The sequence below is a fragment of the Ochotona curzoniae genome, unplaced genomic scaffold (genome assembly GCF_017591425.1).
Source record: "Ochotona curzoniae isolate NIBS_2020 unplaced genomic scaffold, NIBS_Ocur_1.0 contig_2754, whole genome shotgun sequence".
Lineage (NCBI taxonomy): Eukaryota > Metazoa > Chordata > Mammalia > Lagomorpha > Ochotonidae > Ochotona > Ochotona curzoniae.
Window position 1 is genome coordinate 9,454,417 of NW_024465582.1, and position 13,927 is coordinate 9,468,343.

Consider the following 13,927-nt stretch of genomic DNA (forward strand, 5'->3'; position numbering starts at 1 on the left):
ATTTTGAATGCAATGATTGCTGTAATACTTCTAAGGATTTCTACAGAGAACTCTCCTGAGTTTTTCTCCCTCTAATTTCCTGTCAATCCGTGACTGAAGGTCTGGATTGTAGCTATTTTATCATTTCCTTTTCATTCTCTTCCATTTGACTTTTCTGAATAATTTTGATACCCGCACTTCAAAAAGAATTGCATGGTTTATTTTACATGGTAGAAGTGGAGGGAATTTAGAGTATGATCAGTGAATTCCAGAATTCAAAGATTGGTTGTTTTACCTTGAGTTTTAAAAATATCTGAGTTTGTATGTTTTATTTGATCACTTTACATAAACTATTAAATGGAATACCAATGATTATAGCTAAAGTTTAAGAGTCAAGAACTTTTGGAGGAAATTGAAACAACACATGGTTCAACAAATTAGTTCTACCAAAAGGAACAAAATACTGGAAACTATAATGTTTCTCTTCAGAGATAATTTTTGGTACAAAAGTAAATTTATATTTTTTCTAGTATACAATCACAAGGGCCACTCTCATGCATTGATCTGCTGCTTCACTGAATACAATTTATAGTGATACTTTAAAAATGTATAAATAGCAAACATATTACATTTCATATTTACTTTTAAAAAGGTATACATGCAAGACAATAACAAAATCATGTTTTTTTGTTTATAGGCAAAAATTCTCCCATAAATACTAAGTATCTTTATATTGCTTCTTACTGGAATGAAGGCCAGAAACTGTATTATTCATAATAAAATATCCAATTATAATACAAAAATTAAAATAATATGACTAGTGCTTGATATAGCATAGCAGATATCCATTTCAGTTCCCACTTTCAAGCACCGATCGATTTTTCATGTTATCCCTCCCTTGGCTCTCCATTGTTATCTAAAATTATTTCCATTTTAGTTTTTTCTATATATTTGTTTGTTTGTTGTCGATGACATGCTTTTGGAGGAAAAAATGCTTATAACATCTGTGCGGTTGTTGTAAGCTGAGTTTGTCATCTCGGAATGCTTATAAATCACAAAATTCCACTGTGCTCAGAGATAAGGTTTTTAAAGATAAAAAATAAGTTTAAAGAGGCTCTCCACATAAGCACAGATCCAGTATTATCAATATCCTTGTAAGAGACACAGGGCTGAGCACACAGGGAAAGCGGTGTGACAAACCAGGGAGAAGGCTCTCCTAGGGGATCCAAAGCTATTGCCACGGCGATACTGGCCGTTTCGCCTGCATAATGATGAGGAAATCGATTTCTGCTGTATCGTGTGGTACTTTGTTTTAGCAGCCTTGACAGCGAAAGGCAGTGGTGCTGCAAAGACAAAAGGCAGAGGTACTGAAGAAGGTCTATGCATTTGGTGAAAATAAGAGTTGTCATTTTAATAGCTTTGCTAAGTCATGTGGTGTGAAATGACTTGTCTCTCTCATTTTTTTATGCCAACACTACTGGTGTTATATGATATAGCAGTGCAGAGACAGAGTCTTAGCAAGATGCAAAAGGCAGTGCACAGATAAATTCTCAGCAAGCTGTAAAATGCAGTAGCTCTTAACGAGAGGCCTCTTGTCTATCAGATGGGTGCACCATCAGGGTGGTGCATCATCTTTGCATAGTACATAGGTTGCTTGGATAGTTCCAAAAGTTACCTTAATTTCTCTTTCCAGAAGGATTATGAAATGATTTGATATATTTTTAAATTATGTGAATACCTTCCAAAGCGTGTTGTCCTGGAAACGATTGCATATTACAATGCAATTCCCAGGGATGAGTCAGAGGCAAAATCAGGGTGACATGTTGAAGAGAACAAGGCCAGCGGTCATCCTGGCTAGGAGGAGCATGCCAATGGGGGCTGTCAAAGAAAGGCATGAGAGGTGCAGCTTCAAACGGCTGCATTGCCCACATGCAGAATTCACTTTAGTAATGGTAAAACAAGCATACATGAAAGAATAGAATTGAAAATAATTTGAACAATCAGTCATGTTATCACTGACTTGTCTTTCCCACGTATGTTTTACTTTGGCAATCTTGCAGAGAGTACATATGCCTACACACATCAGTATTTCAGAAATAAGCCCGAATATTGACTATACCTTCAGGTTGGACCTGTAAGTACTCCAATTCTATCCCTATACATAGTGTCAGGATTTTAGCAGCTACTTAAGCATGATATTGAGAAATACATTATTTCGTAATAAGTCTTCATTTTTGTGTGTGATGTGCTTCTAGATAGTGTACAAGCTACGTAAAAGTAATATACAGGAGTAGTTCACTAAAATACTTACGGAATCCAGTATTTCACAGAAATTTGCATCTAGTTCTTTCTAGGGAAGATGTACCTAATAGGAATATTTTCCACAAGCAACCAAAGAGAGAACTTTGAATTCTCATGCAACAATATTAACAAAGCTGGAGGCCATATTAGTTAACTTAGTAAGTTGCCTGATTTTGCACTCATGTTCATTTTAGGATTTAGTCATTGCTTTGAATTTCCTGCAAACTCTTAATTTTTACTGTTTTCACTGACAAATAATTGGTATTTTAGAAATGCTAAATATTTTGATATGATTTTTACTAGCATTTCTCACCAAAGACGGACTCAGTTGGAAGAGACACTGAGCAGCTCGGCATTTTTCTGCCACTGTTTAGAATAACGGCTGTTTGTTCCCTCTGAAGTTTTCATAGAAACACAATTTGCAATTTTATTATGACTAAGAGATTAAATGGCTTAGTGAGTTTAAAACCAATTTTCCACACACCAATACAGTATTAAAACAAAACCAATATTTATTTTAATGTGGCTTTTGTATCCTGAGGCCTCTCTTTATAAACAAGGAGGTTTTTTTTTTAAATTTCCTTATTATTATTATTTTTTTTTTTGGAGAAAAAGTAACATTCAATGAACACTTTTAATATGAAGTAATGATAGGATCAAACATCACTTTTAGAATTCATGACGTACATACTGAATTTTATATGATCACATTTATTTCAGTTTTTCTGAAAGGGTAGGAAAAACAAATAGGTTGAGGCATACGGTTTACAAAAGAAGGAAATGCCTTTGAATTGGAAGTTGGAGTTCAGAAGGAGTGGTCTTCGTGTCTGAGCAGGAATGCAGAGTCAGCTGTAGCTCTTGCTCCTCGGCGCGGGAGGGCGTCTGTTTTATTCCTCTCTCTCTGAATCCCGCAACACCATCACAGCAGAGTGTCGTACACACCACTTGAAATGATAAGAGTTTCAATAGGCACTTTAGTGGAATTAAGAAAAATCTAACACTCTTCCACCGTGATGCCAAATAGTTCGCTCCGTCCTGGGTTGTCATGTCAGTAAATTCTGTTTATAAGCCTGAGCTTCTCTCAGTGTGTTTCCAAAAATAATAAAAACCAAACGAAGCAAGTGCATCTAAGAGGATTTATCTTATGTCGGCAGAATAAACCAAAAATTGACAAACATGATAAATACAACGACTTGCTAGAAATCAGAGTCAAAGGAACAACATCGTGTAAAGGAGCTTGTGTGTGTGTGTGTGTTATTTCTTTTGGATTTCCTTTTCTGTTTTAACATTGCTTTGTTCTGATGTCTTTCGGCCTTCGCATCGCCTCTAGGTGACTTTATCAGAGTTACAGCTTTCTTCTTCGCCAAACATGTCTGCCAAAACCTGAAAGCGGGGCCCCCAGTCGGAGAGGAAGTCGTAGTCCTGGTCGGCCTCGGTGCTGTCGGAGCCGATGGAGCTGAGCGACTCGGCGGCCGATCCGCTGCCTTCGTAGGCGTACGTGGCCAAGGAGTCATAGGGCGGCGCCGCCGGGTCCCCGTCGTTCTCCTGCAGTCTTTGACGAATGAAATCCCTCATGTCGGTGTTTTGCACGGGCGGCCTCTGCCGCGGCACGCAGAGGGCGTCTGGTTTGATATCCCTGCGGAGCTTGTTCTCGTCCATCACCTTCGGGTTCCTCAGGGCGCCGATGTCGAAAGCCTGGGTGTCCTCCTCGCCGCCCCCCTCGTCGTCATAATGGATGACGTTGTCTCTGACGTCTTCTTTGGACGTCATCAGGGTGTCTTTCTTCTTCTGCCTTCTCAAGGCTACGTACAGCACCACGATGGCTAAAGCGAGACAGAAACGGGGCAACGTGAGACCACACAGCGGATCTGCCAGCCCACCACTTGTTAGAAATGAAAGTCCACTGAAGCTTGCTGAGTTTTAATAAACTGTTATTTTCAAATTCAGGGTCATGCAATCGATAGACTTGCATATTTGTATTTTCCGGAAACTGTAACACGTAAATTCCACACCAAAATTATTAAAATCAAACAATTGTAGCCTTGTATTTAAGAATGCTAGGGTCAAGTTAAAAAAAAAAAAGCTCCATGTTATTACAGCGCAAATAAAGGACAGTGTTTAACAATGCAGAGTGCGAGCTTTTAAGGGTAGACATAAAAAAGTTTGAATATTAACGGTATCCTATAAATAACAATTAGACATAATCATAGCCCATTTCTTAATTGCAACATTCTTGATTGTGAATTAGTGATTTGTGTTCCTAATGAAGTTAATTGCAGGGGCCCAGTATGATAGCTTAGTGGCTAAAGTTCTTGCCTTGCACGTGCCAGCACATCAGATGCATTCCAGTTCTAATCCCAGCAGCCTTGCTTCCCAACCAGCTCCCTGCTTGTGGCCTCGGAAAGCAGTCAAGGATGGCCAAAAGCTTTGGGACCCTGCACCTGTGTGGGAGACCTGGGAGAGTCGGCCTGCTCCTGGCTTCAGATTGGCTTAGCTCTGACTGTTACAGCTTTTGGGGAGTGAATCATTTGGCGGAAAATCTTCTCTGTCTTTCTCCTCTTTCTATATCTGACTGTCCAATAAAAAAATCTTAAAAAAAAAACAAAAAAAGAAATTACAGTTTTCACTATGACAATCATCTCAAGAAAGAAAGTAACAGATCGAGGGAGGAAGAAAAAAGGATTTGTAGAATTTAGGAGTTCGATTTCTTATGTATCATATAAGCATAAACTTTTAATATTTCAATTCTGTGTCCAGCAATATTGGACAATTTTTGAAATCCAATGCCTAGAATTTGCATTATTTCATAAAGCAAAATGATGCTTTTAAACGCCAACTGTTACACCTTCCTTAATGAAATCTCCCTTTCTTCCTTGTTGACTTAGAGTAGCCTACTAGGCCCAAAATTGTGGCACAGTGGTTTAAACTGCTGTCTGTTACACCAAATGGCACACCTGAGCCCTGCCTGATCAAGTCTCCATTTCTGCTCTTCTGATCCAGCTGTTCGCTAAGGAACCTGGGAAGGCAGAGGGAGACGGTCCATGTGCCTGGACCTCAATCACCCACACGACACACCCGAATGTAATTTTCTGGCTCCTTCTTTTAATTCCTTTCAAAGTGTCAAAGGTTTCTAGAATTGAATAGAATTGTCTACACAACAAACAGGAGACCTTAGCCCTAACAAAAAGCAGGTTATATTTTAGAGTTGCTAACGTGAAGAAAATAATTGCTTTCCAGTGTCCAAAAGCTAAGTAAAAAATAACTGAGCATCAGAAAATTCCCAAGCTTTCCCTTGCCCCAGGAAGAGAAGATTAATGGCTGACAACAAGTTTAAAGACCCAAAAGAGCCTGAGATTGGTTCAGGGGGACAAAGAATGTATGGGTCAACATGTACGCCTTGTGGCAAGGCAGACAATGTTTCTATTCACTGCTATGTATACCAGCACATTCCCAATGTCTACAACAGTGCAGGTGCAACCGGAACATTCAGGGAGTATTTGGATGAGTGAGTGGCAGGCAGGTGTCGGGGGTGGGGGCGGGTAGTGATGCCCTGACAGGTATTTGCTGCATTATAGAACAAACATTGCCAAGGAAGAACATCCCCAAACAGAACAAGTCTTGCTAGGTTTACATGGAAGCATGACAGAGGAACATATATTTCAACTATTTTACATCCTAATATATGTATATATATTTTTAAATTTTCCATCTCCAGGTGGTTGCTGTGGCTCAGTGTGACTAGGATGGGGCTCCACCTCCCTTCCTGCTGATGAATGCATCTTGGGATCTGCAGATGGCAACTGCTGTACTTGGGAGCATGTCACACAGGGAGGGGCAGGCTCTTGGCTTCAGGGTGTTCCGGAAACTGGAACTTGAGGACATTTGGGGGATGAAACTGAAGGTAGAAGTTATCTCTTTCTTCAACTGTTACTGCCCCTCTCTTTCCCATTTTGCATTGCAAACAAACAAAAATCTAGAAAACAAATCTTGATTACTATCCTAGATATAAACGCACATGTCTCTTTGAATCTACATATTTTCTGGTTGAATAGTAAATATGCATATGAAAACTGATTTCAAAATGTCCAATTTCATTTCTGTTGCTCTCTGATTCTAAAAAGAATGACTGGCAGAACAGATCATCTTTCTGCAATGAGTTCATAAGTGACATGAAGTAGCCGAGCCGAAACTATGGACGAGGGAAACCATCCAGTTGATGGTGTCCCTTCGCACCGAGACGCAACAGAACACAATCATGTCCGTCTTCTCCTTAAATCCCGCACTTCTTCCTTCTGTTCCGTTCTAGTGGGAATGACTAAAATTTACACTTGGGAAGATGTGGGGGGAAACACGAGAAAGAATTACCTCTGGGTGGCAGTTTAAACACAGTATGAATAAACTTCTGTATCCTTTTAGAGTCTGTTTCATTTCTATCCTTTCTCTTCCATTCTGATTATGCAATAATTACTATAACATAACTTTAAAAAACTATTATTGTTAGTGCCTATTCAGTATAGGGAATTTCACTATGACAAGGACACAAACTGCCATTACCTGAAAACCATCTAGCATTTAAACATACTTTTCACATTTTTGCTGATATTATTTATTTATTCCTAATAATACTTGATAGATCTTCCAAAAACATGTTAAAATGTGCGTGATCAACAAACATATTAGGACATGGATTTCTACTATTATGGCAACAAAAGAAACATCTTTGAAATCCAATTTCTAACAACAGTTGGAAGCGCTGTTGTGTACCTCTGAGGTACAGAAGGCAATACTAACTAATACGACGTAACAACACAGACTATCTTAAGTCTAGATATGACATCTCATTGAATAAAAATGGACTTACATGGTAAATTGAGGTGGGAGATTGACAGAGTAGAGAATAAGAGTAAAGGTAAGTAGGAAGAGAGATGAGGGATGCAATTAATTTAAAAACTGACCTAGTAGGATGACAATGCATAGTAGAATTGCAATCAGAGCCCCTGTGCTCAGTCCAACGGGTAGAAAAATTGCTTCCACGTTGCAGGATAAGATGGTCCCATCTGAGTCACACCTGCAGACCCGAATGGTCATTGTACTTGTACTGCTCTGCACAGGGTAACTGCTGTCCTCTATTACCACAGGGAGCAAATACAGCTCTTGCTGTCCGCGGCTGTATCCGTTTCTTCGGGTTTCAATCCCAGCTGTGTTGTCTACAAAACATGACATGTGGGACAAAAGGGTTACTCAGATTTTCATTTCAGGTCTTCAAGTTTATACCAACAAAACAGTAGGAAGAGCATTTGAATCACAAGAACACACCCTTATTTTAATTCTTTCTTTTATCATTATGAGAGCTGCCAAATGTAATCAAATGTAATAAAATAATCCTTTGGGGATGAAAAACAATTTTCTTCTTGTCTGGTGTCAGAAGTATTTTTTTTTCTAATTCAGAGAAAACATAGAATGATTTACAGGCAAGAAATGCTTCGTGTAGATATGTGTTTCCTAAAATGAAAATGTTACTGAGATAAAAGGACATTTGTGGATGTTCCCGCACATAGTAAAAGAGCACAGATTATGAAATACAAATGTCTAAAGTAGCTCCAATAGGATTTATACTTTAACATACAGTAAAAATCAACTGTATCAAAACACACTAAAACTTTTGTAGTCAATGAATTATAACAATTGCCATTTTAATGTAATTCTCACTGATCTATAGCATTCATAACTAGAAAGGCAATACAATTATATAAAATAGTTTTGTGTAAATTGAATTGATCATTTCTAGGAAAATGTTCTTCCGCATGCATTTACTCTTATTTTATTTCTACACATAAAAGACAAAGTTTTGTTTTATTCATTACATGGTTTCCTTTTTTGTTTTATTCCAAGTAACTTCAAAAAATCCCCTTGCTGCTTTAGAAACATATCAATGTGTAGTTATACTAACCACTGACTGCACACATTTGGAAATTCCAACAAAATAAACCTTGGTAGCATATTACTCATTACAGGATAGTTCTTACAGAAACATGGCACTGCTTCAATCATAATGAATTCTTCTATTTATGGATTCTTAATTCAACAATAAAAATTTTAGCCAGCTTTTCTACACTGACTGCAATAAATTTTACTAAGGTGAGAATATTTTATGTAATATAATTATGATTTGCTATGGGAAAATTAGTTTGTTATTGAATCCAAAGAGAGACTTTAAAATTAAGGAAGAAACCGTCAGCATGTTAGGTGTCCTTTGCAATGTCCCCAGCACGAGCTAGCAAGGCCAGCGACTTTTGGTATCTGGAACAACTGAGGAACAGAGGAAGCTGAAGGTGATCTTTAGCAACTGATGGTTCCAGTTGAAGGAAAAAGTCATGCTGAGGGCCTGGCGTGTAGCCAAGTGGCTGGAGTCCTTGCCTTGTAACCACCAGAATCCCATTGGGGTGCTGGTTTGTATCCCAGCTGCTCCACTTCTCATCCAGTTCCTGTTTGGCTGGGAAAGCAGTACAGGATGCTACAAAGCCTTAGTGACCTGCATGCACTTGGGAGACCTGGAGGAGGCACCTGGATTCAGGCTTCAGATGGGGTCAGCGCCAGCCATTGGGGTCACCTGGGGAGTAAATGAGTGGACAGAAGATCTTTCTCTCTGTCACTCTTCTCTCTGTAAATCTGACTTTCCAATAAAAATAAATAAATCTTGAGAAAAGGTCATGTTTAAAATTAATTAATATAAATAAAATCTGGATTATTTTCCTTTAGAAGAATATGGGTTCTTATATTACAAATTCCATTGGTGTCAAAGGCAGCCCTGTCTCATTGATTTTTCAGTTAACACATATTGAAAACTATTCTTATCCATTTGTTGTGCTTTCCAAGATGAAAATAAAGAGCTCATGTTTCCATTCCGGATTTATTTTTCACACACACAAACTTCTGCTTAGAATTTAATTTATGTTAAAGACAAGGAAATACAGTCAATGACATGCGGAATTTTGCATCAAGTGCTACTCATTGAGAAAGCATTCTCTGTGCCCAGTACTGTGGTGTGGTGAGTTAAGCAGCCGGCTTCCACATCGGCATCTTATGTAGGCCCGAGTTTGAGTCCCAGCTGCTCCCTGTGGGCTCCAGCTCCTGCCAATACGCATGGGAAATCTGCAGAGTGGACCAAGTGCTTGGCCCCTGCACGCATGTATGAGACCTGGAGGAGGCGCTGGCTCCTGAGTTCTGCAAAGCCCAGTTTCAGTTATTACAGCCAGCTGGGCAGTGAATCAGCATATGGAAGATCTCTGTCTCTTCCTTTCTCTCAGTCAGCGTACACTTCAAATAAACAAAAAATATTTAGAGAGAGTATCTTGTATGAGATAAGATGTTCTCATTCATAGACATGCTTACTCTGATACAGATCTCTCAGACAAGATTAATGATAGAAAACAGTGTTAATCATTAATGAACAATAAAATGATCTATCTACTCGCATAAGCCTATAGAGTTTAATTTTTTTATCCATTATAGTCACATACTGAATTGGCAACTGGAACATCAAGCCCCATAACTTTATTTTCATCTACCTATTTCTGTCCTCAGTAATTGCTCCAATCTAAGACTCACCATTGCAAAGGTACTCGACGTGGTGTGATCTTCCTGCTGTATCTTCACGCTGTTTCCAGACTTTTATTTATATTAATTTACATTCACTGTAAATATGAACATCTATACACCTGCTTAAGCCTTTCAAATTCTAGTACAACCACTGCAATCAAGTTATTACCTCTTTGAATGGCTTTAGATAGTGTGACAACATTGCCTAATCGTTTTATCCAATCCTATTTCCCGAGTGTTGCTCTGACTCGAAATCATTATGAAGGTTTAATTTATGATTTATACTGAAAATTTTTATGATACAAATGTGTACTTCCACAACCCTTGGGGTTTTGTTTTGTTATTACTTTCAATGTAATATCAATTACATTTCATAATACATTTGACATTTTCATTATAAAAAAGGTTTTGTAATTGGCAATCTTGATGCATTTGGGTTAATGCAAACATCTGGATCATGTGTATTAGGTTAGTTGAGCTGTAATATTTCTTAGGTTAGGTAGATTAAACTTTTTTGCATTTACGATATTTTTAATTTAACATGGAATTACCAATACACATTCCCTTCACATATTGAGAAATTTCTTCATGTCTTTATTTTTGAAGGTTTATCTTATTTATCTGAAACAGAGAGAGACAGACAGACAGGCTATAGCCTCCCAGAGGGCCATCTTTCATCATTTCACAGGCACACTGACATGAAGCAAGATCAGTACTGGAGCAGCTAGGACTTGAGTTGACACTCATACGGGATGCCAGCAGTGCAGGCAGCAGCTTAATTCGTTTTACCACAATGCTGACCCTAAAACATCTTTATTTCTAATCTACAGTTCCTCATACTTCTGTGAAGTTTTTTAATAGTAGCTAATGCAATATTACCAGCAGTACCAGGGATAACAGAACTATGAGCATAGCCAAGATGCAGTGGAAATGAAATTTATAGTTTCAGTAACATATTTTAGACATTTTGGTGTATGTTTCATATGCACAATTTTATTTAAAAATGATACTGTAAGTTGAAATTATTTTTATACATTTAGGAGCAACAATTTAGGTAACATAAAGTGGTAATGCAAATCTTTATCAGCAAAATTATGATGGTCAAATTCTCAAACTGTTCTGACCTATACTATTCATGTAAAAGTTATTAAACTGGTACTAATTTGTAGAAATATTATGTGTGTGAGAAAATGACATATCTGCAGCAGGGAAGTCATTCATTTTCCTAGAGATCCTTTAATGTGCTTCCCCCGCCAAGACTGTCCACATTTTCAATGGCCATTCTCTGCCTTATCAGATACAGTCTCTATGGACTAAATAGTCTGCTACTGCTATACAATTTTGGGCTTTCTGAATATGAATTTCCATTTTCATAAAACTGAGCACACCTTCCAAAATAGTACTGATTCTCTTTGTTTGTGGCCTTTGCTACAGATCAAGTTCAGAGATCAAGTTTCACCACGGTTATACTTACTTCTGAAGTCACGGACTGTAAAATTTGGTTTGATGGCAGCCTCAGGTGATAATCTGAAGGAGAACTGCTGGCCAGCAGGTGCAAGATCTCGGTCTGCAGCACTGACTATCTGAATGATCTAAAACCAAGTCGAGATTAAGCTTGAAGTCAGTCATCAGTTTCCAACAGAACTTCACACACCAAGCAAATCAGTTCATTTCACGAAGCATGCAAAGAGACAGAAATGACACTCTTTGAATCAATATCAGTAGCCCAATTACTTATAAACAAATCTCAGAATGTTTACAGGTAATTATCTCAGGTGCAATTACAGGAAGAGGGCTAATTCCAAAGCAATAACTGCATAACTGAAAAGCTTACCAGCATTGAAAATTCTCACTAATAAGCAAAATGAAATTAAAATGCACTTGCTTGCATTTTAAATTAGATGAAATAAATGCTTTCTAACCTAAAAGTGGAAATGCTTACTGGAAACAAAAATGTCTGATTAGCTAAAAAGTCTTAGAGTAGCCAAACTTTAGTACAGTTATGTTTATGAGAATAAGGTTTGTTTTAATAAATTAATAAAACTATGAGAAAGAGAGAATATAAGGAACATATATCTGCTTTGTTGTTATTTTTATTTCTCCCAGCTGTATGGAAACAAGACTCTGCTTCTGCAGTTTTAAAATAGTAAGCACTACAATCCCCATTTTGAAATTTCTCCTAAATTGCCCTCTAAGCGGTTGCATATCTTGGCATTGAAATCCTAGAATTTCAACAAAAAGTTCTTTCAAATATTTAAAAGTGAATTATAGACTAACATGGTTGGGAGGCATGTGTAGAACATGCCAAATCCCTGCACAGCGCACAGAATTTCAAGAAATGTTTGGGAGAGTGATGGGAATGTACAAGCCAGGTGGTAGAGATTAAAAGGGAATTGGGTACCCCCAAACACCCAAAGGTGGTAAGAACTCAGACCTTTTACTGGTTGATGGAGTATCACCGAAGACCTCATTTAAATTTGGCAACGTGAGGGGGGTCTGGTGGAAAGTGTTGAATATGCTGGGGGGTGAGGGATGGGTGCCCTCCAAGAGTGGTTTTCCTAACATAGCTGATTATTGTTTGAGTTCAACCTAGGTTTTCTGACTCTGCCACCTGTTTCACCACGTGATAGTATCTCCATATTCACAAGAGCCAACTCTACAAGCAATGCCCTACAAGAGACCCGATCCTTAACTCTAATCTGACAATTGAAATAGAAATTTTCTTTCTGAAGGAATTTGTCTTGAGCATCTTAAAATAATAAAAAGAAGGCTAATATACCAGGTGATCCCATTGTTATAGTAAATTACAATTTGCCATGGAAGGTTTTACTATTTCCAGTACAGTATCCTAGTCCCAGTCTGAGAAGCATACATGATAGGAGCTTTCATTCTATTTGTTGAAATTCATCTATTAACATTTTTATCCCATAGTTATGAATTTTATTTAGCTTTCCAGATGGTTATGCACATACACAGTACATAATTATATAAACATAAGTAGATAGGTAGGCAGATAAATAGATGGATAGTCAGACAGATAAATACATTCATGTAACATGCAATAGGTAGATGGCTCATGTGCATAGTTTTAAATTCAAGACCAGAATGGCCAGGCTAAAATGGAATCAAATGCTCTCATAATACATTCTCTAAAAATACAATGGACATATTTATTGAGTAAAATATCAAAGACCACCAGATATTTTATTGTTGTTGCTGCTGCTTATAGGCCCCGAAGAACATACCTAACAGATTCCTCACTATGTTGCCCAGAAGCGAAATGATAAGTTTGATTTCTGGTAACTTTCACATTTAATATTCTTTTGGTCCTTTTTATTGATTAGACAAACATAGCATTAAATGAAGTTTTATTCTCAAAAGCTTTCAAGGGGAGCATTATAAGATTTCAAGATTTCATTGAATTGAAATTAATAGTGTTCCTAACTGCCTAAAACCCAACACATTGGCTTTTATTTTTGGTGTGACTGAGTGTCTGGAAAAACAGCCAGATGATGGAATTTTGTAAGATCTTCTAACTTCACTAATAATCAAATAAAGTTGTTATTTATGTCAGATAATCATTCAACATGCTACATGTTCATTCCTTTTGTGTAGGAGTTACCTTCCTAAGCAACACCTAAAACACTGGCAATCGTGTCTTTCAGCTATCCTTTCTTCCCTTTTGTCTCCAAGAGAATATCCTCCCAGACCAACTCTGACTCAATGAGGACAAAGCATTGCAGACATTCCGCAGGTTTTGGATAATAAAGAAACATGTTAAAAAAGAAAAAAAAAGAACCTGTGCATTGAAGTATTGCTTCTATAGGAACAAATTCTTTAGAAAAGTAACATAAAAGTAGAAACACAGCAATATCCAAAACCCCAGATCTTTAATTATCCAAGCATAATTTGCTAAAAAACCAAAATATCATTTTCTATGATATTATCTCCATATCCATGCTCTCATTAATTCACAAAGGTTTGTTATTTGTTATGATTATCTTCGAAAGCCATCTGATTGAGAAAATGATATACATGATTGTATATT

At 37.6% G+C, this 13,927-nt stretch overlaps 1 protein-coding gene across 1 annotated transcript in view; it reads right to left on the reverse strand.

Moving 5' to 3' along the window:
• Positions 1-3,603: 3,603 nt before the first annotated feature.
• The window catches only part of CDH12 (cadherin 12), a 246,010-nt gene continuing 235,686 nt past the window's right edge, over positions 3,604-13,927 (reverse strand). The window contains exons 10-12 of the mRNA XM_040977652.1: positions 11,354-11,471; positions 7,236-7,487; positions 3,604-4,103 (exon numbers count right to left, since the gene is read on the reverse strand). Coding sequence (XP_040833586.1) covers positions 3,607-4,103; positions 7,236-7,487; positions 11,354-11,471 — 867 coding nt within the window. The 3' untranslated portion in view covers positions 3,604-3,606. The remainder of the gene's footprint in view (positions 4,104-7,235; positions 7,488-11,353; positions 11,472-13,927) is intronic.